The sequence below is a fragment of the Aotus nancymaae genome, unplaced genomic scaffold (assembly GCF_030222135.1).
Source record: "Aotus nancymaae isolate 86718 unplaced genomic scaffold, 86718_ANA_hifiasm-v0.15.2.pri h1tg000028l, whole genome shotgun sequence".
Lineage (NCBI taxonomy): Eukaryota > Metazoa > Chordata > Mammalia > Primates > Aotidae > Aotus > Aotus nancymaae.
Window position 1 is genome coordinate 15,618,557 of NW_026988441.1, and position 14,437 is coordinate 15,632,993.

At 54.0% G+C, this 14,437-nt stretch overlaps 1 protein-coding gene across 8 annotated transcripts in view; it reads right to left on the bottom strand.

Annotated features, from left to right (window-relative positions):
- Positions 1 to 14,437, bottom strand: part of SIPA1L3 (signal induced proliferation associated 1 like 3) — a 223,865-nt gene that overhangs the window by 11,556 nt on the left and 197,872 nt on the right. For 7 of the 8 annotated variants that reach the window (XM_064381377.1, XM_012436359.3, XM_012436349.3 and 4 more), the window contains 3 exons: positions 4,799 to 4,964; positions 3,424 to 3,667; positions 141 to 284 (listed from right to left, as the gene is read on the bottom strand). In XM_064381377.1, coding sequence (XP_064237447.1) covers positions 141 to 284; positions 3,424 to 3,667; positions 4,799 to 4,964 — 554 coding nt within the window. Of the gene's footprint in view, positions 1 to 140; positions 285 to 3,423; positions 3,668 to 4,798; positions 4,965 to 14,437 lie in introns of those variants that run through there. The other variant, XM_012436393.3, reaches the window with a different exon arrangement.

The following is a 14,437-nucleotide window of genomic DNA, read 5'->3' on the forward strand; positions in this document are numbered from 1 at the left end:
GTGATAGGAGAGAACTTGAACCCACTCCCTGATTCTGGAATCTGAGTGGGTATCCCTGGAAAGCCATGAGGCCCTTCATGAATCCCTCTAGAACAGAGGAGGGTGTGGGGGCCTGGCGGGGCTGGGCGGAAGGCGCTTACCTTCGTATGCCTTGGCAGCATTCACCAGGCTGGACCACTCAAGGCCGGCAGCCGTGTCAGGCAGGGGCATCATCCCAGGGTCCAGGCGCCGCAGTGGCCGGTCCCGCCCATCAGCCAGCGAGAGCTCTGAGGCTGAGATGGTGGCTGGATGGGGAGGGTGGAGACAGCAGTGGTTGAGCATGACAATGAGGGAGAGACACCTACATTGAGACATTCCCTTGCTTTTGTGGGAGATGCTACGGGCGGGGGAGAACCTCCAGCAGGGTAAGGGGCTTGGGAGTGCTGAAGCCTACTGAGGAGTGACTTCGAACAGGGTGCCGGGCCAGGCCTGGCGGAGACGACATCTGGACAGAACTCTGAAGGGGAGCAGGGAGGGGGCGGGGTGGAGAGGGGACACCTCGGGGAGGAGCATTCCAGACAGATGGAACAGCCTGTGTTAAATCCCTGAGGCAAGAGTGCTCTGGATGGTTTAAGGAGCGTGGAGGTGGCCATATGGCTGGGTGAGGGTGAGCAAGGGATGGAGCGGAGGGAGCAGCATGAGGTGAGGACAGAAGCAATGTGGCAAGACCGTGTGGGGCCTGTGGGCCCCGATGATGACTCTGTTCTCACCCTGAGTGCAATGGTGCCCCTGTAAGCCTTCCTCTGGCTGCATGTGGGGGATTTGGGGGGAGGTGGGGACCAGGGAGGAGCTGTAACCATAACCCACAAGGGAGACAGTGCTGCTGGGCAGGACCAGGGTGGGGCCGTGGTGGGACACGAGGGCCACTGCTGGACCTACATTTCAGGGTCAGCCAATGAGATTTCCTGAGGGATGGATGTGGCTGTGAAACAAAGATAAGGGCCAGGATTGCAGCTCTGATTGGGAAAAGCTGGGGCGGGTGATCAGAAATCTGTTTCAGGAGGTGCTCAGTGGAGATGGCCCTGGACACCCCAAGGAGGTGGTGGGAGGGGGGCTGGCCACAGGGGCCAGCGACAAGGAGAGTCTCAGGTGCACCTGTAATGGAATCGCCAGTGTATGGACAGTGTTTACATGCGGTGGGGTTGTTGTGGGGGGTTCAGGTATGACGCATTGAGCAGAGGAGAGGCCTGTGACATCTCAGGGGTTGGAAGTGACAAGCACGGTGCCAGCACTCGCATCTGCTGTGGCTATCGAGAGTCCCATGGACCAGGGCTCAGTGACTCCTTGAAGCCCCTAAGGGAAGGGGACAGAGGAGGACAGCCAGGTACAGAGAGAACAGGCAACACGTCTCAGGGCCCTTAGCTAGGAATCGGCAAACCCGGCCATGAGCCCTGCCCACTGTGCATTCCGGGCACCTCCTCTGTGCAGGGCCAAGGGAGATCATCTCGCAGTCTCACCGTGAGTCTTGTGGGGGCAGGGGGTGTCATGATCTCCATGTATGGAGCAGGAAAACAGACCTGAGCGAGGCGCCACCTTGCCTGGGCTTGCACGCCTTCCAGCTGGTACTTCTCAGTGCGGACTACGTATTAGGTGTATGCTACGTGCTTTCCATACATTCACTTGTTTGATTCTTTTAACTCACGGAAGTGGGCATTATTACTATTTTTTTTTGAGATGGAGTCTTGCTTTGTTGCCCAGGCTGGAGTGCCGTGGTGCAATCTTGGCTCACTGCAACCTCTGCCTCCTGGGTTCAAGCAATTCTCCTGCCTTAGCCTCCCGAGTAGCTGGGATTACAAGCACATGCCACCAGGCCTGGCTAATTTTTGTACTTTTTTAGTAGAGATGGGGTTTCACCATGTTGGCCAGGCTGGTCTTGAACTCCTGACCTTGTGATCCGCCCACCTTGGCCTCCCAAAGTGCTGGGATTATAGGCGTGAGCCACTGCACCTGGCATGCGCACTATTTTTTACATTTTACAGTCAAAGAAACAGAGGCACAGAGAGGTTATATCTGTGAGTGGAGAACGTGGGACATAAACTCAGGCCGTCCAGGTCTGTGATGTGTGGTGTGCTGTAAGTGCTGGCCGAATGGGCTCCTGGCTCTGCCCTCGGCCTCCTTGTTCCGCCCTTGACCTCCTTGCTTTGCAGTGGTGTGATCTTGGCTCACTACAACCTCTGCCTCCTGGGTTCAAGCAATTCTCCTACCTCAGCCTCCTGAGTAGCTGGGGATTACAGGTGCCCGTCACCACCCCCAGCTAATTTTTGTATTTTCAGTAGAGACTGGGTTTCACCACTGGCCAAGCTGGTCTCGAACTCCTGACCTCAATCAGGAGGTCAGGAGTTGATCCACCCAACCTCAGCCTCCCAAAATGCTGGGATTACAGGCGTGAGCCACTGTACCAGCTCTGTGGGGGAATTTTAATGGAGGAGATGGACCACACTTCATAAAAGTCCAAGAGTCTCCTCCACCTCATCCGCCACAGCTCACAAGAGGCTCTGTCCAGACATCACAGGCAGGCACACCCCCTCAGCTGAGACCCTTGGGATAGAACATGCGTCTAAATTGAAGATGTGCTTGGATTTGAGAGAGTAAGTGTGCAGATGCTGTGTTATATAACACACCCAAAAAGCTCAGGGGGACCCCGCATGCAGCCGGACGCCAGCACTCTGCCCCAAGCTCCTCATTGCTGACACTGAGTAGGGAGACTACAGACCCCTAAACAGCCTCATGTCCCTCCAGGCCGGGTAGCACCACCCAGTGAATGTGGTGCAAACTTATGTATGTCTTTCAGTTTTGGGGGTTTTAGGAGGTGGATGAGGGGTTACAGGGTACAACTAGGGCATGGCCAACTGCAGCTAGCTCATGGCTTTTTATGGGGGTGGTGTGTGCACTACCTGTTCATGGGGGGTGTTAACTATTTGCTGGGTGATTAAGGAGTGGACAAGTCACATCCTGCGCCCCCCTAAAGAGTGGAAAATGTTGGGGGAGCCAGGGAAGTAAATAAAATGCTCACGAAGCAAACCTCTTGGTGCTGGAACAGGTGGGAGGGTTGGGGAGCGCTGGAGCAGCAGCTGGGCACTCCCCAACCCCAGGCCTGCACCCCGAGGGTGGACTTCCTCTCTGGTCTAGGGGACTCCAATCCTTGGGTGCTCCTGACTCCTAGGTGACCCTCTGACGCTTGGCCAATGATCCCTTGCTCCTTGGGTGATACCCAGTGCACCACCATCAGGCCCCCCGAAGCTCCTGTGAACCCTATTCCTCCCTGAGATGGCCCCGACACTGATGACGTTCAGCCTTTGACCTCCAGATGAGCTGTGCTCTGGTGTTCCCCACCTTCCGACCCCAGGGTAGCTCCCGAGCCAGTCCCAGGGGGCCCAGGCTCACATTTCTTCTCGGGAAAGCCACTGCCAGCAGCGGGAACAGTGCCAGGGCCGACGGGCGGGTGGGGGTGCTGGTGCTGGCGGCGCACGGGCAGCGTGCTGGACGGGAAGGCGCAGGTGCTGGTGAAGAGCACATCGCTGGGCAGACCGGGCTCCAGGCCAGGGGGGTTGGCGAAGCTGGGCTCGCGGCGCCCGCTACATAGGCTCTCATCTGACAGCGTCCGCTGTAGGCCCTTCTGTGGCGACTGCTGTGGGACATGGGTGGGATGTGGGGGGCGGTCACGGACTGGGTCCTCAGAGGCACTATACCCTCCAGGACATCGGTGGCGAGTCCTTAACCACCCAGCATCCATTTCTTTTTTAGAGACAGGGTATAGTGGGGTGATCTCAACTTACTACAGCCTTGACCTCCTAAGCTCAAGTAATCCTCCTATCTCAGCCTCCCAGGTAGCTGGGACCACAGGTGCATGCCACTGCACTTGGCTAATTTTTAAAATTTTTTATAGAGATGGGGTCTCATTGTATTGCCCAGGCTGGTCTTCAACTCCTGGGCTCAAGTGATCCTCTCACTCTGGCCACCCAAAGTGCTGGGATTACAGGTGTAAGCCACCGCACTTGGCCTTCTGCCTCCTTTCTGATCAAAGAGCTCCAGTTTCCCACTGAGGATGCCCACTCCCCAAACCCACCCTCCAGCTCCGGGTAAGGGCTGATGATCAAAGCCTGATGGGTTGGGGAAGGTGGTGTGAGCCAAGCTGGACCCATAAGAGGCAGTGCTGGCACCCCTGTGGGTAGCACTGGGCTGATGTGCTGTCTTCCCCCAGGGCTGTGGGCTGGTGGGACACAACTTTGGAGAGACTGGGGTCCACCTTAGTCCCCACAAAACAGCTCCTGCCTGGCAGTGAGGAGGAGCAGGGCAGGCCCGGCTGGGAGCGGAAGGGAAGTGGACACCGTGGAGGGTCCCTGGTGCCCGCTGTTCCTTTCCCCCATCCCTGAATAACAAGAGCCTGAACTTCTCTGAGAGCCCCTGCTCCACTCTCAGTCCCTGTGGTTTCAGCAGATGCAGCTGTTTCTACCCTGGGCTGGAGGAGGAAGGCATGAAGCCCAGGTCCCTCCAGTTGCACGAGGTTCTGGGTATGGGGTAGATTCCCACATGCCTGCCTAGGCTGGTTATCCTGCGATTCCATCCCAGACCAATGCGCTGCCCTAACTCCCAGCCACCAGCCTATACCCTCAACAGGACTGGCAGACGCTGAGGGCTGGGGACACGATGGGAAGGAGCTGGAGTGACCTCGGGGAGCAAAACCCTCCTCCCTGCCCACCCAGATCTGGGATCCCATTGGGAGCTGGGGGTTGGGAGTGGGGGACATGGCGCTACATACTCCCGAGTCTCTCTCCTGCTCCGGCCCCAGGTTGTCCATGATGATGAGTTTCTTCAGGTCATCCTCAATGGTGGATTTGTAGTTCTTCCGTGGCGATCGGAGGTCTCGGAGGGATGCCCTCAACCTCGGTTGTCCGAAGACGTTTTTGGTGTTCGTGTCCACCTGCCTGCAACAAGAGTGTCAGGATCAGAGTGGTGTCAGGGAGGCTTCAGCCACTTTTCAAAGCTGTTTGGATTCAAGAGGGCTGGGATGCATGGGACGCATGGCCATGGCCTTCTCTCCTTCACCCAGCAAACGCGTGGCAGAGAGGGGCTTGGCTTCTTCCCTCCATTCCCTCGTTCCATAAACATTTCCTGGGAACCATCAGAGTCTGCTGTGCTGTCCTGTACCAGGCTCTGGGGACATGGCCATAGGCACCGAGCTGGCAGCCAGTGGGGGAGGCCCACGCTGAACACGTGCACAGAGACAGACTCCCTGTGTGAGGGGAGAGGCTTTTCTTGTTTTAGAGACAGGTTCTTGCTTTCTCCCTCAGGCTGGAGTGTAGCGGCACAATCACAGCTCATCGCAGCCTCCTGGGCTCAAAAGGTCCTCCTACCTCAGCCTCCGAAAGTGCTGAGACTGCAGACATGAGCCACTGTGCCAGGCCACAAGAGAGAGAAGTGTTTGAAGAATAATAAAGCTGGGTAAATGGATGGGGATTGGCAGGGATCTGGGATGGCTTTTCTGAGGGGTGATGTCTGGGAGGGAGAGAGGGAGGAAGGGAAGGATGAAAAAAGGAAGGAAAGAAGGAAAGGGAAAAAAGGAAGGAAGGAATCCAAATGGTAGAAGAGCATTCCAGGTGGAAGACGACCAAGCGTGGGTTGGGCACAGTGGCTCACGCCTGTAATCCCAGCACTGTGGAAGGCCGAGGCGGGTGGATCACCTGAGGTCAGGAGTTCAAGACCAGCCTGGCCAACATGGCGAAACCCCGTCTCTACTAAAAATACAAAAATTAGCTGGGTGTGGTGGTGGGCACCTGTAGTCCCAGCTACTTGGGAGGCTGAGGCAGGAGAATCACTTACGTCTGGGAGGCGGAGGTTGCAGGGAGTTGAGATCACACCACTGCACTCCAGCCTGGGCGGCCAAGCAAGACTCCGTCTCAAAAAAAAAAAAAAAGACCAAGTGTGGTGGCCATGGGAGAATGAAGGTAGTGAGTCTGAGGAGTGAGGGTGCTGGTGGGGTGAGGTGGGTCGGGATGGGGTGAGTGAGGGGGGTGAGTGGTGGCAGGTGCGGTCTGGGGGGAGTCGAGGGCAGAACACCCTGGATCTTACAAGCCATAGTGGGGGCCTGGGATTGCATCTGGGGGCCTCTAAGGGCTCTGAGCTGGCAATCTGCACTTTAGAAGTATCACTTGGGGTGTTGGGGGTGGTGAGGAAGCCCCTGCAGCTCTTCAGGTGAGAAGGGAGAGCAGCCCAGACCAGGAGCTTCCAGTTACAGAAAAGGGATGGGGTCTCACAGTGAAAGTGTCCTGGGTCGGGAGCTGGGCCCTGTGGGCAAGGGCTGGGCTGCAGGGAGTGGGGCTCCAGGCTGGATGCTCCACAACCAGGCAGGGACCTCCTGAACCTCAGTTTCCTCATCTGTCACATGGGGCTGTGTGGACGGTTGAGGCACACAAACCCTGAGCAGGGGCCAGGTGCTGCGACTGTCACCCTCACACTTGTCTGCTGGGCCTCCTGCCGCAGAAGGTAGCCTGTGAGCCAAGGCCATGTGGATCATCACACCTCCTTCAGCAGTCCCAAAGCCAACCTCACGCTGTCTCCTGAATGCTCAATGGCCTAAGAACCATGGAGGCACAGTCCGGGGTGAACACAGGGTGCCCTGGAGTAGACAGGCCTGGGGCTGAGTCCTGCTCTGTTCTTCTGCTGTGGGACTTCTCTGACCCTCGGTTTCCTCATCTGGAAAACACATATGCCTCCCATTGTGGTGGTGGGGTTTGTTGCCAAGTGATTGGCCAGGCCCTGACATGGAGCAGGTGCCAGGAAGTGAGGGCAGCTCTTATAAGCACTGACCTGAGGCTGAGGGCTGACCTGAGCTGCACACCTCCAGGCAGCTCAGCCCCTTCTGGCCTCTGCTGGCTCCACTGACTGTCACCCTGGCTCACAGCTTTCTCCTGGCCAGGGCTGGCTCCCCTGTGTGCCCCTGCCCTCCACTCAGAGGCCCTCAGGGCCACACTGACCTCCTTGCCTCCCCTTGCCTTCTGATTCCTGCCCAGCTTTTGGGCTCTGGTCTTACTTCTCCAGTGGAAACTGGGAAAGCTGAAGCCCTGCTCCAAGACATCACTATACCCCAGGAAAGAGGATAAATACCGACTGCTCACAGGAGCACAACTCTCCCTACACACCAGACACCATTCTGAGGGCCCGCTGTTCAGTAACTTGTGAAATCCACACAGCAGCCCCTATAGCCAGCCACTATCACGATCGTCATTTTACAGATGAGAAATCGAGGCACGAGGAGGTTCTGGTAACTCCAGAACTCTGGCCCTGATGCCAGTCACCCACTCATCACACTACCCTTCACTGTCGCTCATAGTGGCCACTGCACCTGCAACTGTCTTCGTGTTTTTTGTTTTTTTTTTGAGATGGAGTCTTGCTCTTGTTGCCCAGGCTGAAGTGCAATGGCACAATCTCGGCTCACTGCAACCTCTGCCTCCTGGGTTCAAGCGATTCTCCTACCTCAGCCTCCCAACTAGCTGGGACTACAGGTGCCTACCACCACACCTGGCTAATTTTTGATTTTTAGTAGAGATGTACCATGTTGGCCAGGCTGGTCTTGAACTCCTGACCTCAGGTGATTCACCCACCTCAGCCTCCCAAAGTGCTGTGCTGGGATTACAGGCATGTGCTACCATGCCCGGCCTGTGTCTTTGCCTATTGTCAGTCTACCCAGCAGAACGTGAACCATACCAGAGCAAGGCCTGGGTTTCCCTTGGAACATATATGCAGTCGTGTGTGTGTGTGTGTGTGTGTGTGCGCGCGCGCGCGTGTGTGTGTGAGACAGCCTCCTCTGTCGCCCAGGCTGGAATGTAGTGGTGTGATCACAGCTCACTGTAGCCTCAACCTCCTGGGCCCAAGTGACCCTCTCACCCCAGCCTCCCAAGTAGCTAGGACTACAGATGCATGCCATTATACCCAGCTAATTTTTTTGTAGAGATGGAGTCCCATTATGTTGCCCATGCTGGTCTCAAACTCCTGGGCTCAAGTGATCCTTCTGCCTCAGCCTCCCAAAGTGCTGGGATTACAGGCGTGAGCCACTGTGCCCAGCTTATAAATTCATTTGATCCCCACCACAGCCATATGTGTTAAGCACTATTGGGATCCCATCTCATGGATGAGGCAGTTAAGGTACAGAGGAGGTAAGCCATTTGTCCCAAGTCACACAGCCTGTGAGTGTAGGAATCAGGATTCAAATCAAGGCTGCCAGGCTGCAGAGCCTACCCACACCACTGCCAGGCTTGACTGTCACGTGTCTATCAGAGATGGCAGGAAAAAAACACGTATGGTGTGGAGGACAGCCACATTGGATTTAAAAACATGCTTCTGTCTGCAGATAACAATTTCTGGAAGAAATTACAAACCATGATGACCTCTGGGAGGTAGGAGTCTTAATAGAAGGTGGAAACATGGGACTTTTACTTTTCATCTGATATCCTTCTGAACTGTATGAATTTACTTAACCATAATCATATGTTATAACAATAATAATAGTAAAAACTAGCTTAATAAAAGCTGATGCTTGGACTTTTTCGTTCTGTAATGTAAGAAAGAAAAAAAGAGTCTTTGAACCTGGAGAAGAAATAAGATGTCTTGGGTTCCCAAGGGTTTTAAAGACTGCATTTCCTTTTTCTCTTTCTCAGCTGCCAGGCTTGGGATTTTAACAAAGGAAGGGTGAGTGGAGGGGCAAGTTTTTTCCCCATCAGGTCATACTCCTCCCTAAATTAGAATTCCAAGTCTAGGGTAATGCTGGGTCTGTCAATATCAGGGAAGTGTATTCTCTGGGCAAATTAAAAGCTTTAGATCCAGAGAGAAACAGAGACAAAGAGAGAGAGACAGACACAAATCAAACGGGGACTCCCCCACCCCTTTTGATTTCACCATTTCCCAGAATGCCCTGCACAGGGGTGTGGCTCACAGTGGCCGTCTCCCTGGCCTTCAGCACTCCCCTAGCCAGAAAGGTGCACCGCCCACAGGCTCCCCTCGAGATGAGCGTGCCAAGACCTCCTGGAAACATGAATAAAATGTGCTTGCTCTCTGCCCTAGCAGTCCTACTTCTGGAAACGTGTCCTTCAGAAAGCCTCACATGGGTCCAAGGTGCCACGTGTACACGGATGCTTCCCAGAGTCCGGTTTGTGGAGCATACAATAGCCCCCAGCTGCGCAAGGGCCGGCCCACCACCCAGAATCACACCCTCCAGAGATGCAGGCAGATGCACATGGTGCACAGAGGCTCTCACAGATACGACGTCATGTGAAAAAAGAAGTATGTACAGTGTGAAACCATTTTTAGAAAACTCACACACAGCTCAGCTTGGTGCACTGGAGTTTACCAAACTCATTTTTAAGACTGGATACATGAGGGATTCACTTTCCTTTTTTTTTTTTTTTTTTTTTTGAGATCAAGTCTCTCTCTGTCACCCAGGCTGGAATGTAGTGGCGCAATCTCAGTTCACTGCAATCTCTGCCTCCTGGGTTCAAGTGATTCTCCTGCCTTAGCCTCCCAAGTAGCTGGGATTACAGGTGGGTGCCACCATGCCTGGCTAATTTTTTGTGTTTTTTTAGTAGAGACGGGGTTCCACCATGTCAGCCAGGATGGTCTCGATCTCCTGACCGCATGATCCGCCTGCCTCGGCCTTCCAAAGCGCTGGGATTACGGGCATGAGCCACTGTGCCCGGCCCCCGCTTTTTTTTTTGAGACAAGGTCTTGCTCTGTCACTCAGGCTGGCATGCAGCGGTGTGATCTTGGCTCACTGCAACCTCCACCTCCTGGGTTCAAGTGATTCTCTGAGTAGCTGGGAGTACAGGCGCCTGCTACCACACCTGGCTAATTTTTGTGTTTTTGGTAGAGACAGGGTTTCACTAAGTTGGCCAGGATGGTCTTGAATTTCTGACCTCAAGTGATCTGCCCACCTCTGCCTCCCAAGTGCTGGGATTACAGGCATGAGCCACCGCACCCAGCCAGGATTCACCTTCTTGGAGACAGGGTCTCGCTCAGTTGCCCAAGCTGAAGTGCAATGGTGCAATCACAGCTCACTGCAGCCTCCACCTCCTGGGCTCAAGCGATCTTCCCACCACAGCCTCCTAAGTAGGTAGGACTGTAGGCACCATCATGTCTGGCATTTTTTTTTTTTTTTAATGGACTTTTGCTGTTGTCTTCCAGGCTGGAGTGCAATGGCTTCATCTTGGCTCACTGCAACCTCTGCCTCCCAGGTTCAAGCAATTCCCCTGCCTCAGGCTCCCAAGTAGCTGGTATCACAGGTGCCTGCCACCACACTCAGCTAATTTTTGTATTTTTAGTAGAGACAGCATCTCACCATGTTGGCCAGGCTGGTCTTGAACACTCCTGACCTCAGGTGATCCACCTACCTCAGCCTCCCAAAGTGCTGGGATTACAGGCGTAAGCCACTGTGCCTGGCCAAGAATGACATCACTTTCTACACACGAATACAGAACCACTGCCAAGAGACTTATGTCAGGCACAGTGGCTCATGCCTGCAGTCCCAGCACTTTTGAAGGTGTAGGTGGGAGGATCACTTGAGCCCAGGAGTGTGGAGTGCGAGACCAGCCTGGGTAACACAGTGAGATCTCACCTTGACAAAAAGTGGAAAACTAGGTGGGTGTGGTGGTGGATTCCTGTGGGGCCAGCTACTCGGGAGGCTGAGGTAGGAGATCGCTTGAGCTCGGGAGGTCGACGCTGCAGTGAGCTATGATGGTGCCACGACACTCCAGCCTGGGTGACAGAGAGCCTGTCTCAAAAAAAAAAAAAAAAGACTTCAAGAGAAAGAGCAAGTGAGGAAGCAGCGCATATGCAGGAGGTGGCCACATTAATAAACGGGGTGCGAGGGAAGCCCACATAATCACGTGTGCACAGTCATGTTTGGAACGTTTCTGGAAGGATGTAGAAATGAAACGGTGGTTGCTTCTGGGGAGGGAGCAGGATGGCTGGGGGCCAGGGTAAGGATAGAGGCTGACTTTCTATTGCAAACCCTTTTGTAGTATTTTGGTTTTTACCTTGTCCATGTTTTACCTTTCAAAACCTCAGTGATGAAAACATCCTTCAGGTTATGACTGGCGGCACTGGACATAATCTCTGATTTGCCTCTGTTGTCTAAATTTGGATTTTGGGTCCGGTGTGATGGCTCACACCTGTAATCCCAGCAGTTTGGGAGGCCAAGGCGGGCAGATCACTTGAGGTCAGGAGTTTGAAACCAGCCTGGCCAACATGGCAAAACCCCTTCTCTACTAAAAATACAAAAAATTAGCTGGGTGTGGTGGCAGGGGGCAGAGCCTGTAGTCCCAGCTTCTAGGGAGGCTGAGGCATGAGAATCACCCCGGGAGGCCGAGGCTGTGTGAGCCAAGATCATGCCACTGAACTCCAGCCTAGGTATCAGAGTGATACCCTCTTTAAAAAAAAAAAAAAGGGACTCTGAGGGGTAAGGACGAAGTAGGCAGCTGACAAGGGGTTCCTGCCCTTGTCCCCAGGCTGTTCTGCCCTCTAATGGCTGGGACAAGGCAGGCTGATGAAAGAGGAGTCCCGGGATGAAGGGGCTAGAGGTGCCTGCCTGGGCTCTAGCATCAGCCAGGATCTGCAGCTCTAGAGACTTCTATGGCAGCTGCTCTCAGTCCCCATAGAATCTAGCTTCTCTGTCCTTCAATGGGTCACTCTTCTGACAAAGATTACACCCTAATGGAGGGGAAGCTGTTTCCTCCAAGAAGTCACTCCTCAGAAAATTGGAGCCACACCTCGGGTGCAAGTCTTCTGAGCTTGGGTCTCGGGTGATGAGATGCCCCATCAGTTACCTTATAGAGGCTGAATCCTGGTTCTGCCGCTCTGGCTCAGTGACTTGGACCACATACTTCCCTGAACTGTGCCTCAGTTCCCTCATCTGGAAATGGGGTAACCATGAGATCCCTCTTGTAGGGTCACCAGGAGGATCAATGGGGCCAGGTCCACACAGCTCCCTGAGCTGGCTTTGGCCAAGGTCATTCCTCCAGGGATACACAGCCTCAGTCAAGGCCACTTTGGACTGTGTTTGAGGTCCCTGACCACAATCAATGGAAAAGGAGGCAGAGACGTTTAGCAGACAGATTGGGTAGTTATTCCTGGGAGGATGAGCTCATACGTGGTGACCTTATGAGGACAAACGACAAAACCAACAATTGTCACAGTTGGTTTTAATTAAACGACTGAGTTTAGGCAAGTGACTCGACCATTCTGTCCCTTAGTTTTTCTCATCTGGAAAACAGGATGTGAAGTATGCAGTGAGGACTGAACGCATTACTATAGGTGAGGGCTTGTGGTGGGCTTGGCAGAGCAGGTATCCGTATATGCAGGTGAATATGTTGTACATGTAAGTTCTTGTGCCTTGGGATAAAATTTCAGTGACAGCACTGTATACAGATTAGAAAAAAAACGGACAAGTTTAGGTCAGGTGCAGTGGCTCACACCTGTAATTCCAATACTTTGGGAGGCCGAGGCAGGCCAATCACTTGAGCCCAGTAGTTTCAGACCAGCCCGGGCAACATGGCACAAGATCCCGTCTCTGCAAAAAATACTAAAAAATTACAGGTGCGAGCCACTGCACCTAGTTGTGATTTTTAAAGTGTATCTACAACTAAATAAATATTAAAAGGGGCCTGGTGCGGTGGCTCATGCCTGTAATCCCAGCAGTTTGGGAGGCCGAGGCAGGTGGATTGCCTGAGGTCGGGAGTTCAAGACCAGCCTGACTAATATGGTGAAACCCGTCTCTACTAAAAATACAAAAATTAGCGGGGCGTGATGGCACGCACCTGTAGTCCCAGCTACTCGGGAGGCTGATGCAGGAGAACTGCATGAACTAGGGAGGTGGAGAACGCAGTGAGCAGAGATCGCACCATTGCACTCCAGCCTGGGAGACAGACCGAGACTCTGTCTCAAAAATAAATAAGTAAATAAATATTAAAAGGAACTTTGAAACAATTTCATCTGTGTCCCCCCATATGTGATATGTTTAGTTTACATATGTTTATATACACACATACAAGCCATCTCTGGATTTTATCACTGGGAAAGCTGTTGTTGAATAGGGCTGATGTCTCTCCAGGTGTATCTTCTGAGCACCTACTAAGTGTGTGGTCTGCGTGGGGTTCAGGGTGTCTCTGTTCCGGGCCCAGTGGGGGTGACAGAGAGGAGGCAGGTTGCCAGGGGAATGGCAGTCACTGTGCCCTGGGACAGGTGCTGGGGAAGGGAGGAAGCACTGTGGTCGGTGGCGGGGGCTGAGCCTGGCGTAGGGGTTCAGAGAACTTCTCCAAGAAAGGTGTGTCTGTGTTAAGGTGGGACTGGCAGGTGAGGTAAAAGGGGGAGGGCAGGTCCACCCCATGGAGCTGTTGTGGGATCCAGTGAATTCATTCGCATCAAAGCACTTAGAACTGGCCCTCACAGAAAGCTGTATTGAAGTACCAAGCCCCAGCATCTCCAAATGTCACCTCATTTGGAGACAGGGTCTTTACTCACAGAGGTAGTCAAGTTAAAACGAGGTCTTTAGTGTAGACCCTAATACCGTTGGACTGGTGTCCCTGCAGAAAGGGGGAATGCAGGCACAGACGCAGGGAGAATGTCATGCGAAGAGGAGGCAGAGATAAGGCTGATGTATGTATGTGCCGGCACCTGGTTGCTAGCAGGGAGGCCAGGAACAGATTCTCCCTCACTGCCCTTGGAGGGAACCACCCTGCCGATGCCTTGACCTCAGACTTCTGGCCTCCGCAACTGTGAGACGATACAGTTCTGTAATTTAAGCCACTCAGTGTGGGTACTTTGTTACAGCAGCCCCAGCAAATTAACATGGGTGGGCAGGAGTGAGCCTGGAGTCGGGGTGAAGGTGGGGGGGTTCCAGGCAGAGGAAGCAGTGTGCACGGGTAATTGTTGAGGAAGGTAACAGGGTTCAGCAGGGCCTGACTTGGGCCACAATGAAAAGTAGGGGCCTTATGGTATTTACTTATTGGGGTTGCCGTGAGAATCAATCAAGATCCATGGGTCTTGTGTGCAGGATGGAGCACGCCCTGTGTGCCGGACACGTTACAAGTGCCTTGTGACCAAGACGGTGGCACCTGCTTTCCCATAGGGGATATGGGATGTGGAAAAGAGTATAGTGCCATGGAATGACGGCCTGGGCTACTGAAGGCCAGGAGGACCTGTCTGAGGGGGTGGCATTAGACTGAGCCCTTGTCAGCTGCACCCAAGAAGACTTGGAGGGAGCTCACTGTGGGCAGCAGTGAGAGCCAGTGCAAAGGCCCTGGGGTAGGCCTGGATGTGGAGAGTGTGAGGAGCAGCAAGAGGCCAGTGTGGCTGGAGCAGAGCGAGGAGGGGAGAGTGGATGCGAAGGAGCGCAGAGGTGAGGGGCAGATCG